General features: G+C 46.0%; 1 protein-coding gene across 1 annotated transcript in view; it reads left to right on the top strand.

The window, feature by feature from the left end:
- Positions 1–27,781, top strand: part of MOB4 (MOB family member 4, phocein) — a 184,005-nt gene that overhangs the window by 130,127 nt on the left and 26,097 nt on the right. The window contains exons 5-7 of the mRNA XM_069733869.1: positions 6,535–6,621; positions 7,936–8,015; positions 21,352–21,463. Coding sequence (XP_069589970.1) covers positions 6,535–6,621; positions 7,936–8,015; positions 21,352–21,463 — 279 coding nt within the window. The remainder of the gene's footprint in view (positions 1–6,534; positions 6,622–7,935; positions 8,016–21,351; positions 21,464–27,781) is intronic.

The following is a 27,781-nucleotide window of genomic DNA, read 5'->3' as shown; positions in this document are numbered from 1 at the left end:
ATCCATTCCCTGGTCAAGCAGGAGGTTCAGTCCTCTTTAGCTGCCTTTAACCCTCCCCCACCTCCATTGCCAGGACCATGTCCTTCAAAAAAAAAAAAGAAAATTCAAATAGAGGACTCCGACTCTGAGTCCGAGCACTCTTATACCTCATCTTCAGAAAGATGGGAAGAATCTACATCCTCTAAAACTTTGGAGGCGAGAAAATACCTTTTATAGAAGAGCTGGTGAGTGCTGTACATAGTACTATGGGGTTGGAGGAGGAGTCAGTCCGTACAGGACTAAATGGGGGATTAAAGATGGGAAGACAGATTGGCTTTCCGGTATATAAAAACATCCTGGATCTGATTATCTCAGGAGTGGGAGCTTCCAGAGAAACGCCTTACCACCCCCTCAAAATTGAAGCATAGGTTTCCCTTAGAGGGTGGCTCCCCTACATGGGATGTTCTTAAGGTGGACATACAAGTGGCAAGAGTAGCAAAGAAAACCGCACTCCTTCTTGAGGATTCTTCGCAGCTGAAAGATCCAATGGATAGAACAATAGAAAGCTTGCTGAAGAAATTGTGGGAAACATCCACCTCTGGGTTAAAATCCAATATAGCTTCCACCTGTGTGGCTAGAACCCTCTTCCGATGGATGGATGAGTTGGAAAAGCATATATCCCAGGGTACTTCAAGAGGGGGAGTTACTGGACTTTCAACTAATTCTCCAGAAGGTCACTGCCTTTCTAGCTGATGCCTCTGTGGAGTCAATTAGGATTGGTGCCAGATCCCTAGTTCAATGTAACTCTGCCAAAAGAGCCCTCTGGCTCAAGATATGGAGTGGAGATATCACCTCAAAAGTCAAGTTATGCTCAATCCCCTTTAAAGGCGATTACGTCTTTGGGCCTGCGCTTGACGAAATTTTGGAGAAAGCCACAGATAGAAAAAAAAAAAAAAAAAGGCCCTTCCTGAGCAAAAAACGCCCAAGAAGTGTGTTTTTCGTGCCTCTGTCTCAGACCCCCCAGACAAAGGGAAAGGGAAGAACTGAGAGATGGAGTTATACTAAGGGAAAGGGGAAGAACATCCTTGTTCCCCAACAGCAGCATCAGCAGGATAAACAATGACTCTGACACGTTAGGGGGGAGGCTTGCAAATTTCTTCCACCATTGGCGGGCCATTACCTATTGCCAATGGGCCCTCAATGTCATCATTGAGGGCCTCCTTATAGAGTTCGAGTCCTCCCCACCTCGGGGTCTGAGAGTCACCTCCCTACTTTCTCAGGGAGACCAGACAATACTGATGGCAGGCCTCCAGGATCTCTTAAGATCAAATGCAATCTCCCCAGTACCACCGGAGGAGTGGGAAACAGGCCACTACTCCCACTTTTTCCTGGTGAAGAAACCTTCAGGGGAGGCATGCATCATAATAAATCTAAAAGACCTCAATCGTCACGTTCTCTTTCGCAGATTAAAAATGGAATCCGTGAAATTGGCCATTCCCGTGATAGTCCCGCGCTTCTTCATGGCAACAATCGACCTGAAAGATGCTTACTTCCATGTACCAATTCATCCTCTGCAAAGAAAGTATCTCACGTTTGCGGTACAGCAGAGTCAGAAGGTGAGGCACTACCAGTTCAACGTGCTCCCTTTCAGCATTTCTTCGGCGCCAAGAGTCTTCTCCAGGATAATGGCAGAGGCGGTATCATGTATCGTACCTTACCTGGACGATCTGCTAGTCGTAACTTCCTCCGCTTAGACTCTCAGGGATCATGTGTCGAGGACTCTCGATATCCTGCGATCTCTGGGGTGGCTTCCAAATCTGAAGGTTTCAGCTTCAGCCTTCCAAAACAAGGAAGTTTCTGGGAGTCCTTTTAGACTCTGTCAAACAGACGTCTTTTCTCCTGGAGGATCATCACCTAACTATAATGGCAAAGATCGCAAACTTAAGAAAACAGAGGTCCCCTACCCTTCGGGAAGCCATGTCAATCCTAGGCTCCATGACGGCCTGTATTCAATCGGTGTCCTGGGCGCAGGCCCGCTCCAGAATTCTTCAAGCTCACATCCTCGAGAACTGGACTGGGAAACCCAGCTCTCTGAACAGAAGAGTGCACACTCCAGGACGTGTAAGAGCCTCCCTGGCATGGTGGCCGAACCCCAGAAATCTCCGCAAAGGCGTAAGCTGGTTACAATCCCCTCTGGTTACGATAACATCCGATGCCAGCAAACGGGGCTGGGGGGCCATATTATCTTACTCCTTTCCAGGGACACTGGGATCAGAAAATAAGCGCCAGGTCCTCCAACTTCAGAAAGCAGTGGAGGAAGCTCTTCTGGCAGAAAGCAATCTATCACGTCAGTCTATTCAGACAACATGACTACAGTTGCTCACCTCAAACCCCAGGGTAGCACAAGGTTCAACAGCCTAAAAGGCATTTCAGGCTGAATATTCTGTTGGGCTGAAAAACACCTCCTCTTCCTGACATCCGTCCATTTAAAGAGATCTTACAACCTTCAGGCAGATTTCCTGAGTCGCCAGGACATCCTGAACAGGAGGGTCTTTAAGATGCTGGCAGACAGATGTGGCCTACCAGAAATCGATTTGCTTGCTGCAGGTCAAAGCCTTTTTTTCAATGAATCCCAGGGACGACTCCAGGGGAGTGGATACCTTTGCTCAATGATGGAGTTTTCAGTTGGCCTACACATTCCTACCAATTCCATTGCTGGCAAAAACTCTTTGGAAGATCCTGGAGGATCAGATTCCAACCATCCTAGTGGCTCCAGTGTGGCCGAGGAGAAGCTGGTTCAACCTCATCATCGAGCTACAGATAGATGGACCAGTCCTTTTGCCGGTGGAGGCCGACCTTCTTTCACAAGGGCCCCTTCATCATCCAAATCCTCAATTGTTGAATCTAGCTGCCTGGTTACTGAGGCCCAGGTGTTAAGTGCTAGAGGACTTTTGGATACAGTAATTGCTACTTTACAGAGATCCAGGAAGCCAGTTACTAATGCTATCTATAATAAGGTGTGACAGAAGTTTTCATCCTTGTGCCTCCTTAATCTGCCTGATCCATTCAACCCAAACATTTCACAAATATTGGACTTCCTACAGCAGGGGCTAGAGTTAGGCCTTGGACCCAGTACTCTGAAGGTTCAGGTCTCCGCTCTGAGCTCCGTTTTCGACCAGAATTTGGCAACCACTATTGGATTAAGAGATTTATGGTATCTGCTCTCGGATCGCATCCCAGAAAACAGACACATGTTCCTTTGTGGGACTTAAATCTAGTCCTCAAGGGGCTCACACTCCCACCATTCGAACCCCTGTCTTCCTGTACTCCTCAACTCCTTTCATAGAAAGTTGCCTTCCTTGTCGCTATAACCACAGCAAGGTGTGTAGGAAAATTACAAGCTTTATCAATAAGAGAACCTTATTTAATAATTAGAGATGACTCTCTTTAGTTCTCCGTCCTGATCTGTTCTTTCTTCCTAAAGTTATGTCTGATTTCCACTGGTCTCAGGACATTATCCTCCCTTCCTTTTGCCAGAATCCAGCAAATTCAAAAGTGGAGGAATTCCATACTCTCAACGTTCGGCATATTTTACACTACCTTGAACAAACCAGTTCCTGGAAAGTTGACCAAGATTTGTTTGTTAATCCGTCAGGTCGAAATAAAGGAAAGAAGGTGGCAAAAAGTACCATCTCGAATTGGATCAAGAAGGCCATATCTGAAACATATGTGGCTCAGGACATGACACCCCTGATCGGGGTCAAGGCCCACTCTACGAGATCTACCTCGGTCTCCTGGGCAGAAAGAGCAGGTGCATCCACAGAGCAAATCTACAGGGCCGCAACATGGTCTTCGCTTCATACCTTCACCAAGCACTTTTGATTGGACTTATTGTCCAATAGGGATCTAGTCTTTGGCTGGAAAGTACTCCAGGCTGTTATTCCTCCTCCACCCCCCCATTGCGGAATTGGTTGGTATTCCTCCTATGCTGTCGTGGAAAGTGACTAGAGAAAATAGAATTAGACTTACCAGTAATTCGGTTTCTAGGAATCTTCCACAACCGCACTAGTTCCCTCCTTATGTTCCTTGGATAATTCCTGGGAGCCTAAACCAGTGCTATGGTGTCAGTTGTAAGTCCCTGGCGAGTAGGAGGTGGGAGGGGCTTTTAACCTCTTTGTGGTTCCTGTCCCCCATTAGGGAAAGGAGACAACCTATGCTGTCATGGAAGGATCCTAGAAACCAAAGTACCGGTAAGTCCAATTCTATTTTTCATTTCAACTGGAATTTCTGGAATATTTTTCAAGGGCGAGGCCAAGTGTATCCCTCCATTCTGGCTTATCGCATCACCTCCTTTCTGAGAGCACAGCCTGACATGGCGTGGTGCTTGCCCTGAACAGAGCAGAGCATCTAGCATCACTTCTGGAGGCACGGCTAGTATGGTGCGGTGCATCCCTGGGAGCCAGAACAGCTGATGACTTCATTACCAGTGTCACAGCCTAGAATGGCATGGTACGCCCCCAAGATCAAGTTGGGCGCCTGGCGTCACTTCAGGGGGGCATGGCTTGGTGTGGGTCATTGTGTCCCCGGACAGGAGTAGCACAATCCTGAGGGGGGTGGGGCAGGATACATCCCCAGCCCACCCCTGACTTGATCTGGGCAAAACCGGAAAGGACATTTTAAGGTGATAAAAACCTCCCCCTACAACAGGACCATGCTGCAAAAGGGATTCTAGATGGAGGATCTGAAGCGGCACCTCTGACCTCTGTAGTCCTGCTTCAGGTGGGGTGAGTCAGATTTGATTCCTGCGTAAATTATCCTAAATGCCTGTGTTTTTATCATATATATTTTATCAGACAGACCCAGAAAATCTCAGTTTAAGTCAAAGCACAAGGAACTTGCAATATGCAAGTGCAGATTAGCAGGCATTTACACTAAAAATGGCTATGCAAGGTGTGGAAAATGAGAATCCTGATCAGGGTTGAAATTTTAAAAATCTTTCAACGGGAATGAAAGCCAGCAGTTCATCAAGAAATACAAGGGTAAACTCTAGTTAAGAGGAAAAAAATAGAAGATGGAGAACTAGGTGGTAACTATTCAGATGCCTTCTCATCATTGTCGTCCTCAAAATTTATTAGCCAGCCTTCCAAACATAGCAAAGGCAGCGGATTTCTTTGCAGATGCTTCTACTGATGCAGTTCAATTGACAGCATGCACATATGCCTTCTTGAATTCAGCCAGAAGGGCTCTTTTGGCTGAAGAATTAACTGGGGACTTCCATTCTAAGTCTAGGACCTGCAGCATTCCCTTTGAGAGTGAGTATCTCTTCGGGTCATCCTTGGATGAGATTCTGGCTAAAGCCTCAGATTAAAAAAAAAAAAAAAAAAAAAAAAAAGGATTTCCTCAAACCAGCACCTCAAAATTTAAAATACGGTACCTTTTCATGCATCAAGAAGGAACATACAAGGGATTGTTCCAAGGCAAAGTGAGAAGACCTCTCAAGGGGACAGTTTATCTGGGTTCCCTAAAAAGCCACGAAGATAATGACGTTAGAACCCAGGTAAGTGGAAGTCTGAAACATTCTTCCTGCTTGGAAAAGGATTTCCCCAAATCCATGGATATTGGGCACTATAGGAGAAGGGTTAAAATGAGAATTTTGTACTCAGGAAAAGGGTTCTACAGTACCCTCTTTCTAAGGAAACAAAAAACAGGCCAGTCTTTCAGAACGATTACAAATATAAAAAATCTGAATCAATTTCTGGTGCCCAAATGTTTCAAAATGGAAACCATTAAGTCGACAGTAACTCTTTATTTCTAGGATGTCTTATGCCCACTATAGACCTCAGAGACTCTTACTACCACGTGCCTATTTACCAAAAACATATTTGCATGAACCACGTGTGGGCCTACAATATTTAAAACAAAAAAAAAAAAAACAACAAAGTATTCAACCATGGGCCTGTTCATTTTCTTTAGTTGTCATCTATAAACTAGGTGTTGCCTATAGTAACATCTCACTTGGCAATGAAGAAACGTTCGGGTTTCAAAATCTCCGCTAGATGCCAGACTGTGTATAGCGGTGGTAAATATTTTTAATAAAGGGAATATTAACTAAGCTGTAAAAATCCTAAATATAGCTAGTAATACAATTAACTCTGGACTGATGTATTCTCCTTAGATTGTTTCTTGTCCTTAAACAAGCAATTACCCCAGATTTTAATATCTACGGTACTTTGCTTTATATCCTTATTCAGAATATGATATTTGTCTCATTCTGTAGTCTGTTAGAATATGCCTGGTCATACCTGTCTTAATCACTACATTTTCCAGGATGTCTTGTATTTTTTTTAGATCTTAACATTTCAGTAATGTTTAATACTTTATCTACATTTGTATATTAAGTGCTGGATTCCTTCAGTATTTCTTTCAAGTATGCTCTTACCTCTCCAACAAGTTATGCAGTTGAGTGTTTTGCGCAATGTGTATACACAGTGTACATCAAAATAATGTTAAAACAATCTATTTGAATATTTTGCAAAACTTTTCTTTTTTTTATAGGCTGAATGTCATCCTGAAACATGCACTCAGATGACTGCCACAGAACAATGGATATTTCTTTGCGCCGCTCACAAGACCCCAAAGGAGGTGAGCTCTTTTTTGTTTCAGTGGTGTCAGATTAAAGCTGTTGCCCAGGAATTGGTATGAATGTGAACTACAGGCATTGTCAGGCGTTCTGGGGTGGCTGCAGCCTGCAGCTGTCTGCACAGCCTTTTACTGGTCATTAACCCCTTTTTGACCTCAGACGAGATAGTACGTCCAAGGTCAGAAGCCCCGCTTTGATGTGGTGCTATGATGCTGCCTATGCTATGGTATCTATCGACGAGCCAAGCCCAGCAGCATCAGGAGCTTATCTACAGCATTCTGTAATGCTGTAGATAAGCCCCCGATGTATCCTGAAAGATAAGAAAAAGAGTTTAGATTATACTCACCCAGGGGCGGTCCCACTGCGGTCCGGGTCCGATAGGTGTCGCGGTCCGGTCCGGGGCCTGCCATCTTCTTACGATGACGTCCTCTTCTTGTCTCTAGGCTCTGGCGCAGGCGTACTTTGTCTGCCCTGTTGAGGGCAGAGCAAAGTACTGCAGTGCACAGGTGCCAAGAAAGGTCAGAGAGGCCCTGCGCACTGCAGTACTTTGCTCTGCCCAGACAAAGTACGCATGCACCAGAGCCACAGCGTGAAGACAAGAAAAGGACGTCATCGTCCCCGGACCGCGACTCCCATCGGACCGGACTGCAGCGGGACCGCCCCGGGTGAGTATAATCTAACCTCTTTTTCTCACCTTTCAGGATACATTGGGGGCTTATCTACAGCATTACAGAATGCTGTAGATAAGCCCCTGATGCTGGTGGGCTTAGCTCATCGTCGATTTTGGGGGTGACAGGTTCCCTTTAACGGAGTATGATTTTCTGAATTCATTATGAGGTGCACACTATTTCATGAAACCGGTGCATCTTCTCAGTAGCAAGTTCCTCGCCAGAAATGCTTCTCCACTCAGTGACTGGAATAGCATTTTGGATATAAGAAATGCTTGCACTGAATGTCACTCTGCCACTCCTTGCCCCACCCCGGCTTCTTCCAGCTCTACTCATTTTGATGGATCTGCTTCAAACGATGTAAAAACCTCAAAAGTCACTAAATGTTTGCTCAACTTGTTTGCCCAAAAATGTTGCACCTCTTAAAGTAATTTTTCAACCGTTTTCTGATGTAAAAAAAACTTTTGATGAATCGGCCCCTGCATGTTTTTTTCATGTCGTGATACATAAAGTCATAGAATTCAGAGGGTCACTTAGTTTTTCTCATGAATGTAAGTATATATGAATATAAATGTGTATTAGGTTTTTTTGTACGTAACGAAGCACCCTTTTCTTCTTACAAATGATGTTTCCTCTTGTTTTCTTTAGTGTCCTGCTATAGATTACACAAGGCACACTCTGGATGGCGCTGCATGTCTTTTGAATAGCAATAAATATTTTCCTAGCAGGTAAGTTTTGTACATTTTATCATTTCTAATTTGCATGCACAGAAATACTGCTATAATACAGATCATGATATCCAATCTTTCTCCAGATATTATACAATCAATTTTATGTTTATTCCATAAGTAAATAAATATAATTAAGACCTTGTCCAACTAATATAGATTCCAGTCATTATAATCATTCATGCTGTTAAATAAATGATCCATTGAAAAGCTATTACTTTACATTTACATAAAATGTCACCACCTTCTGTTGTAAGTACATGGCAGTGTGCACGTCAGCCTGACTAAGTGCTTGTGAATGCCATTCGAATCCTCTCCGTCCTCTTGTGTTGTCTCTAAATTTGATTTTTTTTTTTTTATTGCGACTTTTATGTGAATACTTGATCCAAGGCCAAGTCTGATTTATCTCCTAAAAACTTGTCCCTTTTTAATTTCTGTAATCTAATGGTTTTATTGGTACAAGTTTTATTTAAATCTTCCTTTGAAATGTTTGATACGGAGTTGCAGTTTATCATGATTTAAGTTCATTCCTTGCTTTCCCCAGATCAAGCTTCACCTGCTCATAACTGCGAGATCGCTCATGATCAAGTTATACCAGATTCATAGAATGATCAATGTGCTTTTTGCCAACCTTTTATAAACTGTAGGTGTTCTTGGTATTGAGTAATGCCTTTCATATGCACAGACCACAGGGAACTCCCATACTGGCCATATAAGATTGCAGTGTTATGTTCCAATGCTCTGTTACTGAGAACTTTGAGATCATATTGCAATGAGAAAAAAATGTATTTGACTTCCTGTCCTGCATTTAAGGCTGTGTGCATACTGTGCGTATTTTCCCCAGAATTGGCCCAAAAACGCGAGGGAATCTTTATGCCAGCAAAGTCAATGAGAATCCTGAAGTGCTGTGCACATGATCAATAATTTTCCTTTCCGTATTTGTGCGTTTTTTAAATCCGCAGCATGTCAGTTCTTTGTGCGTTTTTGCCATGTTTCTGACTTCAGTTGAGTCAGTCAAATACACAGCAAAAACGCAGGCATAAAAATGTTTGTGGATTTGCTGAGTTTTTGCCTGTGTCTTCACTGACTTCATATCAGGTGTTTCCCACGCTGTCATCTGTGAGACGGTGCAAGAAACACTGTCACAGTGGGCTCTGATGGGCGGTTAAGTTACCGCCTGGCAAGATTGTTACGTCTGTCATAGCGCTGCGGGGTCACGATGTCAGATGTCAGCGTGACCCCGCAGATGTGATTGTGACCCACAGTAAAATGCTTTCTCCTTCGCCTCATTGGGGGACACAGACCGTGGGTGTATGCTGCTGCTGCCAATAGGAGGCTGACACTAAGTGATACAAAGAAAGATAGCTCCTGCCCTGCAGTATACACCCTCCTGCCGGCTCTCAGCTCCTCCCCTGCAGTATACACCCTCCTGCCGGCTCTCAGCTCCTCCCCTGCAGTATACACCCTCCTGCTGGCTCTCAGCTCCTCCCCTGCAGTATACACCCTCCTGCCGGCTCTCAGCTCCTCCCCTGCAGTATACACCCTCCTGCCGGCTCTCAGCTCCTGCCCTGCAGTATACACCCTCCTGCCGGCTCTCAGCTCCTCCCCTGCAGTATACACCCTCCTGCCGGCTCTCAGCTCCTCCCCTGCAGTATACACCCTCCTGCTGGCTCTCAGCTCCTCCCCTGCAGTATACACCCTCCTGCCGGCTCTCAGCTCCTCCCCTGCAGTATACACCCTCCTGCCGGCTCTCAGCTCCTCCCCTGCAGTATACACCCTCCTGCTGGCTCTCAGCTCCTCCCCTGCAGTATACACCCTCCTGCTGGCTCTCAGCTCCTCCCCTGCAGTATACACCCTCCTGCTGGCTCTCAGCTCCTCCCCTGCAGTATACACCCTCCTGCCGGCTCTCAGCTCCTCCCCTGCAGTATACACCCTCCTGCCGGCTCTCAGCTCCTCCCCTGCAGTATACACCCTCCTGCCGGCTCTCAGCTCCTCCCCTGCAGTATACACCCTCCTGCCGGCTCTCAGCTCCTCCCCTGCAGTATACACCCTCCTGCCGGCTCTCAGCTCCTCCCCTGCAGTATACACCCTCCTGCTGGCTCTCAGCTCCTCCCCTGCAGTATACACCCTCCTGCCGGCTCTCAGCTCCTCCCCTGCAGTATACACCCTCCTGCCGGCTCTCAGCTCCTCCCCTGCAGTATACACCCTCCTGCTGGCTCTCATCTTCTCCCCTGCAGTATACACCCTCCTGCCGGCTCTCAGCTCCTCCCCTGCAGTATACACCCTCCTGCCGGCTCTCAGCTCCTCCCCTGCAGTATACACCCTCCTGCTGGCTCTCAGCTCCTCCCCTGCAGTATACACCCTCCTGCCGGCTCTCAGCTCCTCCCCTGCAGTATACACCCTCCTGCCGGCTCTCAGCTCCTCCCCTGCAGTATACACCCTCCTGCTGGCTCTCATCTTCTCCCCTGCAGTATACACCCTCCTGCCGGCTCTCAGCTCCTCCCCTGCAGTATACACCCTCCTGCTGGCTCTCAGCTCCTCCCCTGCAGTATACACCCTCCTGCTGGCTCTCAGCTCCTCCCCTGCAGTATACACCCTCCTGCTGGCTCTCAGCTCCTCCCCTGCAGTATACACCCCCCTGCTGGCTCTCGGCTCCTCCCCTGCAGTATACACCCTCCTGCTGGCTCTCGGCTCCTCCCCTGCAGTATAAACCCTCCTGCTGGCTCTCGGCTCCTCCCCTGCAGTATACACCCTCCTGCTGGCTCTCAGCTCCTCCCCTGCAGTATACACCCTCCTGCTGGCTCTCGGCTCCTCCCCTGCAGTATACACCCTCCTGCTGGCTCTCAGCTCCTCCCCTGCAGTATACACCCCCCTGCTGGCTCTCAGCTAACCAGTTCTTGCTTAGTGTCTGTAGGAGGCACATGGGTCTGTTTCAGACCCCAACGTTTTTATTTTATTGTTTACTTTTCTGTAAATTTTTATTTTTTAATTAACGGAGTGAAGGGGGCGACGGTTCCTTTCAAGGTTCCGATCTCGCCCGAACCATCAACAGGCGAGCACGGCGAGTATACCTCCCCGTACCCTCTCCTGCGACGTGGGAAGCCATGCCTGAGCTCACTTCAGGGGGCGACGGTTCCTTTCATGGTCCCGATCTCCCCACACCAGCAGCAGGCGACCACATGGAGTGTCGCCTCCATGTATCCTCTCCTGGAGCCAGGCCTAATGCCGGACAACTGGCCCTGTCCACCCGGACTGAACTCCGTGGCTGTACAGAGGCCCCTCTCTATGGCGTCCGAGCAGCCCCCACTGTCCCACCACTGTGAAAGCGGATGGCACAAGGAGGCGGACGGGTCCTCTCCACCTCCCTAACAAACAGATGATGGATTGAGGCTTATCCCTGCACCGTCCACGCTGCACAGAACAGCGCTGAAACCCACATGCGCGGCGGCTCCATGCCGGGACGCGCATCAATGGTGAGTGGATCCATCTTCAGAGGGATATCCACATGCTGAGAGGCAGCCTCAGCCACTTCCCTGTGGCCCACCTCTGAGGTAACACTCTGGATGGCTGCAAAAATTTAGTCCCCGGCCGATTTGTAGGCCGCATCCTGGAAGTCTTGCCTGGAACGACCCACTGGTGACTTCCGCCGGCTACAGAAATTTAGGCCCCGGCTTAGGCCTATTCAACATCGTGTCTGTGGCTCCGCCCCCCAAATTGGCGCTTCTCGCTCTCTGCGAGATTTTATCAACTCTGCAGCTCCCAGTGGCCATCTTGGTCCACCCGGCCAGCTCACACTGGGGTGACAGTATTTTTGCATTAAAGGGGCACATCGACTCTACATCAGTACCCGGGTAAGGAAGTACCTGGTCTTAAAGGCACATGACCAGTATTTCCTGGTCTTAAAAGCACATGACCAGTATTCCCTGGTCTTAAAGGCATGTGGGGTCTTAAAGGCGCATGACCAGTATTCCCTGGTCTTAAAGGCATGTGGGGTCTTAAAGGCGCATGACCAGTATTCCCTGGTCTTAAAGGTGCATGACCAGTATTCTCTGGTCTTAAAGGTGCATGTCCAGTATTCTATGGTCTTAAAGGTGCATGTCCAGTATTCTCTGGTCTTAAAGGTGCATGACCAGTATTCTCTGGTCTTAAAGGTGCATGTCCAGTATTCTCTGGTCTTAAAGGCGCATGTCCAGTATTCTATGGTCTTAAAGGCGCATGACCAGTATTCTCTGGTCTTAAAGGTGCATGACCAGTATTCTCTGGTCTTAAAGGTGCATGACCAGTATTCCCTGGTCTTAAAGGTGCATGACCAGTATTCCCTGGTCTTAAAGGTGCATGACCAGTATTCCCTGGTCTTAAAGGCGCATGACCAGTATTCTCTGGTCTTAAAGGTGCATGACCAGTATTCTCTGGTCTTAAAGGTGCATGACCAGTATTCTCTGGTCTTAAAGGTGCATGACCAGTATTCTCTGGTCTTAAAGGTGCATGACCAGTATTCCCTGGTCTTAAAGGTGCATGACCAGTATTCCCTGGTCTTAAAGGTGCATGACCAGTATTCCCTGGTCTTAAAGGTGCATGACCAGTATTCCCTGGTCTTAAAGGTGCATGACCAGTATTCCCTGGTCTTAAAGGTGCATGACCAGTATTCCCTGGTCTTAAAGGTGCATGACCAGTATTCCCTGGTCTTAAAGGTGCATGACCAGTATTCTCTGGTCTTAAAGGCGCATGACCAGTATTCTCTGGTCTTAAAGGTGCATGACCAGTATTCCCTGGTCTTAAAGGTGCATGACCAGTATTCCCTGGTCTTAAAGGCGCATGACCAGTATTCCCTGGTCTTAAAGGCGCATGACCAGTATTCTCTGGTCTTAAAGGCGCATGACCAGTATTCTCTGGTCTTAAAGGTGCATGACCAGTATTCTCTGGTCTTAAAGGTGCATGACCAGTATTCCCTGGTCTTAAAGGTGCATGACCAGTATTCCCTGGTCTTAAAGGTGCATGACCAGTATTCCCTGGTCTTAAAGGTGCATGACCAGTATTCCCTGGTCTTAAAGGTGCATGACCAGTATTCCCTGGTCTTAAAGGTGCATGACCAGTATTCCCTGGTCTTAAAGGTGCATGACCAGTATTCCCTGGTCTTAAAGGTGCATGACCAGTATTCCCTGGTCTTAAAGGTGCATGACCAGTATTCCCTGGTCTTAAAGGTGCATGACCAGTATTCCCTGGTCTTAAAGGTGCATGACCAGTATTCTCTGGTCTTAAAGGCGCATGACCAGTATTCTCTGGTCTTAAAGGCGCATGACCAGTATTCTCTGGTCTTAAAGGCGCATGACCAGTATTCTCTAGTCTTAAAGGCGCATGACCAGTATTCTCTGGTCTTAAAGGTGCATGACCAGTATTCTCTGGTTTTAAAGGCGCATGACCAGTATTCTCTGTTCTTAAAGGCGTATGACCAGTATTTCGTGGTCTTAAAGGTGCATGACCAGTATTCCCTGGTCTTAAAGGCGCTTGATCAGTCCGAGGAGCCCTCCGCTGCCGACCCCAGCTTTATCCTCTAGTTCCCCTCAGTGGACTTCTTCACTGACCAATCCATGGTTCTCGGACCAAGAGATTGAATCCCTCTGTGTACCCTCTGTGTTTGGAGTGCTCGCAGGACCAATATACATGGTCCCTATCCTACATGGGAGCCATCGGCTAGCAGGGGCCGCAAGTATTCTAGAAACGTGCAGGCGTCTAGAAACATACAGGCATCTAGAAAACGGAAGTTTTTCGTTTCCTGCTCCCTCACCAATGATTTGATGACAACAAGGCTCTGAATATGGATTGGATATTGCCTGAGCTTGCCAGAGCTTCAGAGACTAAACTCCCTCGAGAGCATTTGCCATTCAATTCGGATAAGCGATTCACTGGACAGAAGCCTCTACGTGGGATGCCATGCCTGGCCTGTTTTTTAAGGGCGACGGGTCCTTTAAAGGGCACCGATCTCCCCACACCATCAACAGACGAGCACACGGAGTGTCGTCTCCATGTTTCCTCTTCTGCATCCAGGCCTAACGCCAGACAACCTGTCCTGTTCACCTGGAGACCTGAACTCTGTGGACATATAGAGGCACCCTTTTTGGCGTACGAGCTCCCCCCTCTGCATCACCACTATTAGTGGATGATGCAAGAGGGCGGACAATTCCTCTCCACTTCCCTGTTAAGAGGTTGATGGATCGAGGGTTCCTAATTTTTATCTCTGCACCGTGAAAAGAGGAGATGGCAAGAGACTATGACCTGCTGGATGCAGCCGCACATTCTGCCATGGGGCAGTTTAACCGGGTAGAATCTCCTGTGGTATACCTACCAGTATCCCTACCTGATGGGTCATCAATTAAAAATACCACGGACTGTCAGATAGCAAATCTGGTTCGTTCCGTCTTGCGGCTTCGGGTCCAGCGCTCTATCCTCCCTAGCGGCCGCATGGATTGCTAGAGCAATGGTCTCCTGGCTGGAGACCTTAACTACCTTGATTCACACCAGCAACAACTGGCCAATCAAATCTTTTGAGCGGGAGACTGACAAAGGATTGTATAAGGATTGTCCAACACAGTCTAGATCTAAGGGATCTTGGTTCCAAACAGGGGAACGAAAAGTAAGATCGACCCTGGACCTCAAACTTCTAACAACCTTTGACATGGTCCTCCTTCTTTGGATGGAGTCCCTACGCTCAGCCATTACTTCAACAGAAAAAGGTGCAGTTTCCGGCATCCATCGACATTCGGGTTGCTTGCCCTCTGCAAAAATTCCTTCGCCTTTCCATTCGTCAACAGCATTTTCAAGTCACAACCTTGTCCTTCGGCCTTGCTTCCGCACCCAGAGTGTTCGCTCGGGTCATGGCGGATGTCATGTTTCTCTTGCACTCTAGAGGTGTGCTCGTCCTGCCCTGTTTGGTCTGTCTAGCCGCCCTTCCAGGACTACGCTGAGTCGTCTATATCTCTTGCGATACCTTCTCTCCTGGGCTGGCAGCTACACTTAGACAAGTTCTCCTCATTTCCAGCCCAGCAGATATCCTTTTTGAGGATGATCCTGCACACTTCTAGAAGGATGGTAATTCTTCCTCGAGACAAGGTCATGGCCCTTCAACGGGGAGCTCGCGCAAGGAGAGTTCTGAGGACTTGATTACTCACCCCCTCATTTCATTCGATTTGCTAAGAGAGTTCTGAGCAAAAATGGTGACGACAATGGAAGCGGTTTCCTTCGCTCCGCTCGTTTTCAGCAAGTCAAGCAGACTTTCAGACAATAGTCTCTGAGCTCCTTCTTCATCCAGGGCCTTTCTCCCAGTTCAATGGTTATTAGTAACTTCCAATGCCAGTCTTCTTCTCCCCATCATTGTTCTGGAGATCCGAACGGTAGTCTTAAAGCAGGTCCACTGCCTTCTGGCGGGTCTCCCTATTCGAATTCAATTGGATAATGCCACGGCGGTGCCTTATGTCAGTCATCTAGCAGGTACCCACGGTCAGGCGCCATCACCGAGGTACCTCACTTTCTCTGATGGGCCGAAGTCTATTAATCGGTGATCTCGGCAGTATATATCCCAGAAGTAGAACTCTGAACGGCAAACAAATTCAGCCGTCAGGGTTCCGCCTCAAGTCAGTGGGAACTTCACCCCGAAGTCTTCCATCAGATCTGTCCTTACTCGAGCTCTCCAGTTGTAGGTGGGATGACATCCAGACTGAAGGCCAATGTACTCGAGTTCGTGGTTCGGCCTCGAGATCCAAGAGCCATCGCTCTCCATGCTCTGGTTCTGCCGTGGTACCAGTTTCCATAACTCCCCTTCCACTGCTTCCGAAAGCCTTTCAGAAGCAGAAAGGGGCCCCAGTGATCCTCAGAGATCCGCACTGACCACGTCCGTTTTTTTGTTTGCGGAGCTAGTATCTTCTCGCCTTATCGCAGCACAACCGCAAGTAGGGACTTTCTCACAGGGAGTTTTCACACGTAGTTCTTCCCTATCGCATACCGTTAGATCATTGGGACCTTATTATTCCTAGGAGCCTTACAGTAGGCTCCTTTTTCATCCGGGCAGACTTTACTATCAGGGAAAGTCGTCCCGTTCTCCTCTGCGATATTCTCACTCTGACGAGTCTTCGGAGCTAGCTTCTCTGCTCTTTCTGACTTTTTTCCCTTATTTCCTTCGAGGCAAGGTTGTCCTCAGGCCATCTCCATCCCTTGTTACCAAGGTGGTACTGTATTATCACTGTTATGAGGGCATAGTTCTTCCCTCATCTCTTTTGGCTCCAGTCCACAAAATGGAATAAGATCCCCCATATTCTGGACGAAGTGAGTGCTCTGAGTAGGTACGTCTTGAGGACGGCGTCCTTCTGAAGGTTGGACGTTTTATTTGGGCTTCCTGATGGTAGAGGAAGGCTTCCTGACATTTTCAGGAAGGGTTTAGCCGTTTCATCGACCATGATAACATGGTGAATTCTTTTCACCATCCAGGAGTCCTTCCGTGCTAGATGTCAGCCTATCTCCCTGTCTATCAAGGGTTCTAGGCACCAGGCGTCAGCAAGGCACGCCTGCAAGCTTGCGGATTCGTCCAGTCCGCATGCATTCTTGAAGCACTATAATTCCCACACTTCCACAGATGTGAGTCTGGGCAGGCGGACTCTGGAGGCCGCGGTGGCGCACTTGTAAGTAGCGGTTACACAGGGCCTGATCTGTTGTTGTCCCCACCCAGGGACTGCTTTGGGACGTCCCACGGTCTGTGTCCCCCAATGAGGCGAAGGAGAAATAGGGATTTTTGTGTACTCACCGTAAAATCCTTTTCTCCGAGCCATTCATTGGGGGACACAGCTCCCACCCTGTTATTAGCTTATGATTGTTTTTTATAATCTGACATGCTATACTCTCATATATAATATGACATGCTATACGCTCATATATTGTTATTGATCTCCTACTGCTTTTGCACCGAACTGGTTAGCTGAGAGCCAGCAGGAGGGTTTATACTGCAGGGGAGGAGCTAACTTTTTTTGTATCACTTAGTGTCAGCCTCCTATTGGCAGCAGCATACACCCACGGTCTGTGTCCCCCAATGAATGGCTCGGAGAAAAGGATTTTACGGTGAGTACACAAAAATCCCTATTTCTGCAGGTCATGGGTGTCGACTGATGACATACTACTATTCCCATCAGAAAACGCCTTCTGTCACTGATTACAAGGGTAGCAGGTGGCAACTGTGCACAAAGTAAAAAAAAAAGTTAAAATAAAGAACAATATTGACATAAGAAACACTACAGTTGAAACCAGAAGTTTACATACACTATATAAAAAGACACATCTGCATGTCTTTCTCAATATCTGACATCAAATCAGAATAAACCTTTCCTGTTTTAGGTTGACTAGGATTACCATAATTATTATTTGCCAGAATAATGAGGGAGCGAATGTTTTAACCTCTTAGTGACCGCCAATACCCCTTTTACCAGCAGCAGTTAAGAGTACTTATGCCTCAGCGCCACTTTTTCACGACGTTGAAAAATAAGTGTATAGCATCCCCCAGAGTCGGAATTTCTCTGGGGTAGCCGAGACCCCAGAGAACATGATTCGGGTCAGTTTTTTCCGACCCCAGTGGTGCCATCGCCGTTATTATCAGAATAACTGCAACCGCAAAAAAAAAAGTCCTATTTCCCATTCAATTTCTCTCTCCTCTGATGTGATCCTAAAACGGGAACGGTTTATTCTGATTTCATGTGAGATATTGAGAAAAACGTTAGGATGGGTCTTTTTATATAGTGTATGTAAACTTCTTGTTTCAACTGTAAGGAGAAACTGGTGATGGACTTATAATGCGCATTTTTCTCTGAAGCGCTGTGGCGTGTCAGTGAGACTAAGACATACCTAGCAGAGCTCGTACAGTCAGCGATGTCATACATATGATCATACCGTCATATGTGCTGAATGTGGATCGCAGATGATCATACCGTCATATGTGCTGAATGTGGATCGCATATGATCATACCGTCATATGTGCTGAATGTGGATCGCATATGATCATACCGTCATATGTGCTGAATGTGGATCGCATATGATCATACAGTCATATGTGCTGAATGTGGATCGGATATGATCATACCGTCATATGTGCTGAATGTGGATCGCATATGATCATACCGTCATATGTGCTGAATGTGGATCGCATATGATCATACCGTCATATGTGCTGAATGTGGATCGCATATGATCATACCGTCATATGTGCTGAATGTGGATCGCATATGATCATACCGTCATATGTGCTGAATGTGGATCTCATATGATCATACCGTCATATGTGCTGAATGTGGATCGCATATGATCATACCGTCATATGTGCTGAATGTGGATCGCATATGATCATACCGTCATATGTGCTGAATGTGGATCGCATATGATCATACCGTCATATGTGCTGAATGTGGATCGCATATGATCATACCGTCATATGTGCTGAATGTGGATCGCATATGATCATACCGTCATATGTGCTGAATGTGGATCGCATATGATCATACCGTCATATGTGCTGAATGTGGATAGCCTATGATCATACCGTCATATGTCCTGAATGTGGATCGCATATGATCATACCGTCATATGTGCTGAATGTGGATCGCATATGATCATACCGTCATATGTCCTGAATGTGGATCGCATATGATCATACCGTCATATGTGCTGAATGTGGATCGCATATGATCATACCGTCATATGTGCTGAATGTGGATCGGATATGATCATACCGTCATATGTGCTGAATGTGGATCGCATATGATCATACCGTCATATGTGCTGAATGTGGATCGCATATGATCATACCGTCATATGTGCTGAATGTGGATCGCATATGATCATACCGTCATATGTCCTGAATGTGGATCGCATATGATCATACCGTCATATGTGCTGAATGTGGATCGCATATGATCATACCGTCATATGTGCTGAATGTGGATCGCATATGATCATACCGTCATATGTGCTGAATGTGGATCGCATATGATCATACCGTCATATGTGCTGAATGTGGATCGCATATGATCATACCGTCATATGTGCTGAATGTGGATAGCCTATGATCATACCGTCATATGTGCTGAATGTGGATCGGATATGATCATACCGTCATATGTGCTGAATGTCGATCGGATATCATCATACCGTCATATGTGCTGAATGTGGATCGCATATGATCATACCGTCATATGTGCTGAATGTGGATAGCCTATGATCATACCGTCATATGTGCTGAATGTGGATCGCATATGATCATACCGTCATATGTGCTGAATGTGGATCGCATATGATCATACCGTCATATGTGCTGAATGTGGATAGCCTATGATCATACCGTCATATGTGCTGAATGTGGATCGGATATGATCATACCGTCATATGTGCTGAATGTGGATAGCCTATGATCATACCGTCATATGTGCTGAATGTGGATCGGATATGATCATACCGTCATATGTGCTGAATGTGGATCGCATATGATCATACCGTCATATGTGCTGAATGTGGATAGCCTATGATCATACCGTCATATGTGCTGAATGTGGATCGCATATGATCATACCGTCATATGTGCTGAATGTGGATCGCATATGATCATACCGTCATATGTGCTGAATGTGGATAGCCTATGATCATACCGTCATATGTGCTGAATGTGGATCGGATATGATCATACCGTCATATGTGCTGAATGTGGATCGCATATGATCATACCGTCATATGTGCTGAATGTGGATCGCATATGATCATACCGTCATATGTGCTGAATGTGGATAGCCTATGATCATACCATCATATGTGCTGAATGTCGATCGGATATCATCATACCGTCATATGTGCTGAATGTGGATCGGATATGATCATACCGTCATATGTCCTGAATGTGGATCGCATATGATCATACCGTCATATGTGCTGAATGTGGATCGCATATGATCATACCGTCATATTGCTGAATGTGGATAGCCTATGATCATACCGTCATATGTGCTGAATGTGGATCGGATATGATCATACCGTCATATGTGCTGAATGTCGATCGGATATCATCATACCGTCATATGTGCTGAATGTGGATCAGGTAGCATGTCAAAAGCAATCTCATTACATTCAGTGGTTTCAATCTTTGGATCGATTCCTCTGGTGTTCCAAATAGGTAATGACCACAGCGGAACTTAACAGAAGAAAGGTTAGAGAGAGAAAAAAAAAAGACCTTTCCCTTCCGACCAGAGAAAAGCATGACTATTTATTCTCCAGAGATTAAAACCTCAAGAAACCCAGGACATAAAATCTGTTTCCTTCTAGCCTTTATTTAAAGGGAACCTGACAGGACCCTCGTGCCCCAAAATCACCAGAAGTTGTATTAATTCCTTGCCTAACAGTCCTTTTATAGTGTTTGAAACAGTTACAGATGTTAGAAAAAGTATTTGTAAAGTCCGTTTTTAATCACCTTTTGACTATTCGATGGGGCGTTTGTTGCCCCAGACTAGTCTGCCCACTCAGTATGTTATCACACCCCTGTGGGGGTGAGAACATGATTTGCAAGAGCTGGCATCTTCTCCTGCGCTCTTCAAAAAGCAACGAAGAAGCCTGATCTTGGGCTCCTCAGTTGACACCAGACGTCTTCTATAATTCCAGACATGCGCCGTGTGCTTCTGAATTCAGAAAGTGAACACATCACACGGACATCAGAGGTGCAATGACACAAGGGAAAGAAAGTGGCGTGCATGTGCGAGATTTAACGACAGTAGGAGATGATGCTGGTAGGGGTGTGATAACATACTTAGTGGGCTGACTAGTCTAAAGGTGATTGACACATTAACAGATGTTTAGAAAAAGTATTTCTAAAGTCTGCTTTTAATATGCCACACACTATAATGGGACTGTAAGGCAGGGAATTTATACAGAAATATACCGGTACAAATGCTGGTAGTTTGGGGGCATGGGTGACCTTGTCAGGTTCAATTTCAAGGTTTACATTTATTTTTCATCTATTTTACTCCATGAGCTTTAAAAATTACAAGACTTAAAAGGTAACACACTGAAAACTCACCCTCCCCAGGTCCAGTGGTCCTTATTGATTGGCTAAAGTGGTGACCTCATATTCACAACACTCATTACCTTCAGCTATGCACTGGGCTTAGTGGCTCGTGCAGTCTGTGTTGGCAGAGCCACTGAGGTCAGTGATTAACTGCAGACTATAGACATGTTACCGCTGCAGCAGATCATCAGAGGATATTGATATTCAATTTCTATCTGAATGTACCAATTCTTTATATTAATAATAGATATATTTTTACAGGGTTAGCATAAAGGAATCTTCTGTGGCTAAACTAGGATCCGTATGCCGTAGAATCTATAGGATATTTTCTCATGCATATTTCCATCATCGCCAAACATTTGATGAATATGAGGTATGTATAGTATTTTTAAAGTATTGCATGATGTAGAAGAAAGCATTTTGCTTATTTTGATAGTTTTCATTAACAGATTTTAGCAGGATTTTAATTTTTCTCCTGTCTTTGAGCTGATGTCTAAGCAAACATTTTATAGCGCTACTGCTTTATTTTTAAGTGAATTTTTTTTCCCCCCTTTAAAATCTGTTAATCACCACCATAAAAAAGTTTAATCGGGGATTAAGGGGCCTTATTCCTCAGTGCCGCTTTTTCACAGTACTAAAAATTATGTAAATAGCATTACCCCTTACTGGTGAAAATGTAGCTGTGTATGGTCGCTGATACCCTTCTGCATCGGTCCTAAACACAATTCATTACTAGAGATGAGCAGATCAATTTATGTGACTCTGGTCCAGATTCCAGGTCCGTGGCCCTGACAAACGAGAGGCCCGCAAATCTTACATTTCGGTATCCCTGGTGCACCTTTTGATTAACAAGGGCTGGTGCAAGGTCATCTGTGCACCAAACCAGACCTGACAAATCAAATGTCTTGCCAGGGGCACCAGAAGGTAAGAGATTCACTGCCAGGTGCCTCAGTACAAAAAATGTTATTGAAAGATATATTGGCAGCTCTCAAAGTGCTGGAGTATGCATCTATTTAATATAAAATAATTCATATAGTAACAACATATCTGTGGATTTAAAGGAAACCTGTCAACAGGATTGTGTGCCGAGTAGCCTACAGACACTGTCAGGTTGGCACCGTTATACGGATTAAAATGTTACCTTTGTTGATGAAATCTAAGTTAATGAGATTCTCGGGCTCTGGGGCAGGTCTGTTGGGGGAGTGGGGGGTCTTAATGTGATTCTCTGATTAGATATTCACCAGTATGGCTTCTGATAGGTCACGGATCCCTCATGCCCCATTTTACATAATGAATATTATATATAATTTATTGAAAAATAAAATCACCTTCAGTATATATATATATATATATATATATATATATATATATATATATATATATATATATATATAATTCATTATGTAAAATTAAGGGCAGGTCAGCGAGGGATCAGTGACCAGTCATAAGCCATACAGATGAGTATGTAAGCATTGCACCACATGAAGACCCCCCCACCCCGGGCCTGACCCAAAGCACGAGAATCTCATAAACTGAAAATTAAAGATTAAACAACCACAAGATGGTTTTCATCATCCAAGGTATCATTGTAATCAGTATAACGGCACCAACTTGACACTGTCTGTAGGTTACTGAGCACAATCCTGCTGACAGGTTCCCTTTATGCATGAATTAACCCCTTCATGACCCAGCCTATTTTGACCTTAAAGACCTTGCCGTTTTTTGCAATTCTGACCAGTGTCCCTTTATGAGGTAATAACTCAGGAACGCTTCAATGGATCCTAGCGGTTCTGAGATTGTTTTTTCGTGACATATTGGGCTTCATGTTAGTGGTAAATTTAGGTCAATAAATTCTGTGTTTATTTGTGATAAAAACGGAAATTTGGCGAAAATTTTGAAAATTTCGCAATTTTCACATTTTGAATTTTTATTCTGTTAAACCAGAGAGGTATGTGACACAAAATAGTTAATAAATAACATTTCCCACACGTCTACTTTACATCAGCACAATTTTGGAAACAAAATTTTTTTTTGCTAGGAAGTTATAAGGGTTAAAATTTGACCAGGGATTTCTCATTTTTACAACGAAATTTACAAAACCATTTTTTTTAGGGACCACCTCACATTTGAAGTCAGTTTGAGGGGTCTATATGGCTGAAAATACCCAAAAATGACACCATTCTAAAAACTGCACCCCTCAAGGTGCACAAAACCACATTCCAGAAGTTTATTAACCCTTCAGGTGCTTCACAGCAGCAGAAGCAACATGGAAGGAAAAAATGAACATTTAACTTTTTAGTCACAAAAATGATTTTTCAGCAACAATTTTTGTATTTTCCCAATGGTAAAAGGAGAAACTGAACCACGAAAGTTGTTGTCCAATTTGTCCTGAGTACGCTGATACCTCATATGTGGGGGTAAACCACTGTTTGGGCGCACGGCAGGGCTTGGAAGGGAAGGAGCGCCATTTGACTTTTTGAATGAAAAATTGGCTGCACTCTTTAGCGGACACCATGTCAAGTTTGGAGAGCCCCCGTGTGCCTAAAAATTGGAGCTCCCCCACAAGTGACCCCATTTTGGAAACTAGACGCCCCAAGGAACTTATCTAGATGCATAGTGAGCCCTTTAAACCCCCAGCTGCTTCACAAATTGATCCGTAAAAATGAAAAAGTACTATTTTTTCACAAAAAAAATTCTTTTAGCCTCAATTTTTTCATTTTCACATGGACAACAGGATAAAATGGATCCTAAAATTTGTTTGGCAATTTCTCCTGAGCACACCGATACCTCACATGTGGGGGTAAACCACTGTTTGGGCACATGGTAAAGCTCGGAAGGGAAGGCGCGCCTTTTGACTTTTTGAATGGAAAATTAGCTCCATTTGTTAGCGGACACCATGTCGCATTTGGAGAGCCCCTGTGTGCCTATGCAATGGAGCTCCCCCACAAGTGACCCCATTTTGGAAACTAGACCCCCCAAGGAACTTATCTAGATGCATACTGAGCACTTTAAACCCCCAGGTGCTTCACAGAAGTTTATAATGCAGGGCCATGAAAATAAAAAATAATTTTTCTTTTCTCAAAAATGATTTTTTAGCCTAGAATTTCCTATTTTGCCAATGGTAATAGGAGAAATTGGACCACAAATGTTGTTGTCCAGTTTGTCCTGAGTACGCAGATACCCCATATGTGGGGGTAAACCACTGTTTGGGTGCACAGCAGGGCTCAGAAGGGAAGGCACGCCATTTGGCTTTTTAAATGGAAAATTAGCTCCAATCATTAGCGGACACCATGTCGCGTTTGGAGAGCCCCTGTGTGCCTAAACATTAGAGATCCCCCACAAATGACCCCATTTTGGAAACTAGACCCCCAAAGGAACTAATCTAGATGTGTGTTGAGCACTTTGAACCCTCAAGTGCTTCACAGAAGTTTATAACGCAGAGCCATGAAAAAAAAAAAAAAAATTCTTTTCTCAAAAATGATTTTTTAGCCCGCAATTTTTTATTTTCCCAAGGGTAACAGGAGAAATTTGACTCCAAAAGTTGTTGTCCAGTTTCTCCTGAGTACGCTGATACCCCATATGTGGGGGTAAACCACTGTTTAGGCACATGCTGGGGCTCGGAAGTGAAGTAGTGACGTTTTGAAATGCAGACTTTGATGGAATGCTCTGCGGGCGTCACGTTGCGTTTGCAGAGCCCCTGATGTGGCTAAACAGTAGAAACCCCCCACAAGTGACCCCATTTTGGAAACTAGACCCCACGAGGAACTTATCTAGATATGTGGTGAGCACTTTGAACCCCCAAGTGCTTCACACACGTTTACAACGCAGAGCCGTGAAAATAAAAAATCATTTTTCTTTCCTCAAAAATGATGTTTTAGCAAGCAATTTTTTATTTTCTCAAGGGTAACAGGAGAAATTGGACCCCAGTAATTGTTGCGCAGTTTGTCCTGAGTATGCTGGTACCCCATATGTGGGGGTAAACCACTGTTTGGGCACACGTCGGGGCTCGGAAGTGAGGGAGCACCATTTGACTTTTTGAATACAAGATTGGCTGGAATCAATGGTGGCGCCATGTTGCGTTTGGAGACCCCCTGATGTGCCTAAACAGTGGAAACCCCTCAATTCTAACTCCAACACTAACCCCCCCACACCCCTAACCCTAATCCCAACTGTAGCCATAACCCTAATCACAACCCTAACCCCAACACACCCGTAACCCCAACACAACCCTAACCCTAACCACAACCCTAATTCCAACCCAACCCTAAGGCTATGTGCCAACGTTGCGGATTCGTATGAGATTTTTCAGCACCATTTTTGAAATATCCGCGGGTAAAAGGCACTGCGTTTTACCTGCGGATTTACCGCGGATTTCCAGTGTTTTTTGTCCGGATTTCACCTGCGGATTCCTATTGAGGAACAGGTGTAAAACGCTGCGGAATCCGCACAAAGAATTGACATGCTGCGGAAAATACAACACAGCGTTCCCGCGCGGTATTTTCCGCACCATGGGCACAGCGGATTTTGCTTTCCATATGTTTACATGGTACTGTAAACCTGATGGAACACTGCTGCGAATCCGCAGCGGCCAATCCGCACCGTGTGCACATAGCCTAATTCTAAAGGTATGTCCACACGCTGCGGAAAACGATGCGGATCCGCAGCAGTTTCCCATGAGTTTACAGTTCAATGCAAACCTATGGGAAACAAAAATCGCTGTACACATGCTGCAGAAAAACTGCACGGAAACGCAGCGGTTTACATTCCGCAGCATGTCGCTTCTTTCTGCGGATTCCGCAGCGGTTTTACAACTGCTCAAATAGAAAATCGCTGTTGTAAAACCGCATTGAAATGCGCAGAAAAAACATGGTAAATCCGCCATAAATCCGCAGCGGTTTAGCACTGCGGATTTATCAAATCCGCAGCGGAAAAATCCGCAGAGGACCAGAATACTGTGCACATCCCGAACCCCAACCCTAGCCCTAACCCTAGCCCTAACCCTACTCCTAACCCTACCCCTAACCCTACCCCTAACCCTAACCCTACCCCTAACCCTAACCCTTACCCTACCCCTAGTTCTTACCCCAACCTTAGTGGAAAAAAAATATATATTTTTTTTTTTTTATTGTCCCTACCTATGGGGGTGACAAAGGGGGGGGGGGTCATTTACTTTTTTTTTATTTTGATCACTGAGATAGGTTATATCTCAGTGATCAAAATTCACTCTGGAACGAATCTGCCGGCCGGCAGATTCGGCGGGCGCACTGCACATGCGCCCGCCATTTTGGAAGATGGCGGCGCCCAGGAAAGAAGACGGACGGTCCCCGGGAGGCCAGGTAAGTATAAGGGGGGGGGGGGGGGGGGAGATCAGGGCACGGGGGGGGGGGGGGGGGGGGGGGCGTCGGAGCACGGGGGGGTGGATCGGAACACGGGGGGGGGGGGGCGGTGGATGGAGTGGGGGATCGCTGTGCGGGCGGGTGGATCGGAGCACGGGGGAGGGGGGGATCGGAGTGCGGGGGGGGTTTGATTGGAGCACGGGGGGTGTGATTGGAGCACGGGGGAGCGGGCAGGAGGACGGGGGAGCGGAGCACAGGACCGAGGGGAGCGGACCACAGATCGGGGGATGGGGGGTCGATCGGAGGGGTGGGGTGGGTGCACATTAGTGTGTCCAGCCATGGCCGATGATATTGCAGCATCGGCCATGGCTGGATTGTAATATTTCACCATTTTTTTAGGTGAAATATTACAAATCGCTCTGATTGGCAGTTTCACTTTCAACAGCCAATCAGAGCGATCGTAGCCACGGGGGGGTGAAGCCACCCCCCCTGGGCTAAACTACCACTCCCCCTGTCCCTGCAGATCGGATGAAATGGGAGTTAACCCTTTCACCCGATCTGCAGGGACGCGATCGTTCCATGACGCATATGCTGCGTCATGGGTCGGAATGGCACCGACTTTCATGACGCAGCGTATGCGTCAAAGGTCGGGAAGGGGTTAAATAACAATGAAATTTAACACTAATACGAAGTCCTCTTAGGCCGGCATCACACTCAGTGTAGGGAAATATGGTCTGTATTTTACAGGCGTAATTCGCAGAAATGATCCCAAAACAGTGATTGGTATGTCATCCGTAGGCATGGTGTGGCTGCGTATTTTGCGCATGTAAACCTCCGTATGTAATCCGTATGGCATCCGTACCTTGAGATTTTCTCGCCGGCTTGCAAAGATAGGAAAAGCCGGCAATTGAATTACCGGCTATTTGCCATCTCCTTCCCAAACCCGACATGATATGAGACATGGTTTACATACAGTAAACCATCTCATATCCCTTTTTTTTGCATATTCCTCACTGCTAATGTTAGTAGAGTCTGTGTTCAAAATTTGGGCGCTCTAGCTGTTAAAATAAAGGGTTAATTCACGAAAAAAAAAAAAAAAACTGGCGTGGGCTCCCGCTCAATTTTCTCTGCCAGAGTGGTAAAGCCAGTGACTGAGGGCAGATATTAATAGTATTAATAGCCTAGAGAGGGACCATGGTTATTCCCCCCCCCCCTACTCCGGCTAAAAACATCTCCCCTCAGCCACCCCAGAAAAGGCACATCTGTAACACTATTGCTATTGTAAGGTGACGTTAAGCCAGGTTAATAATGGAGAGGTGTCAATAAGACACCTATCCATTATTAATCCAATAGTA

Source organism: Ranitomeya imitator, chromosome 7 (genome assembly GCF_032444005.1).
Source record: "Ranitomeya imitator isolate aRanImi1 chromosome 7, aRanImi1.pri, whole genome shotgun sequence".
Taxonomy (NCBI): Eukaryota; Metazoa; Chordata; class Amphibia; order Anura; family Dendrobatidae; genus Ranitomeya; species Ranitomeya imitator.
This window is presented reverse-complemented; position numbering and strand designations above follow the sequence as displayed.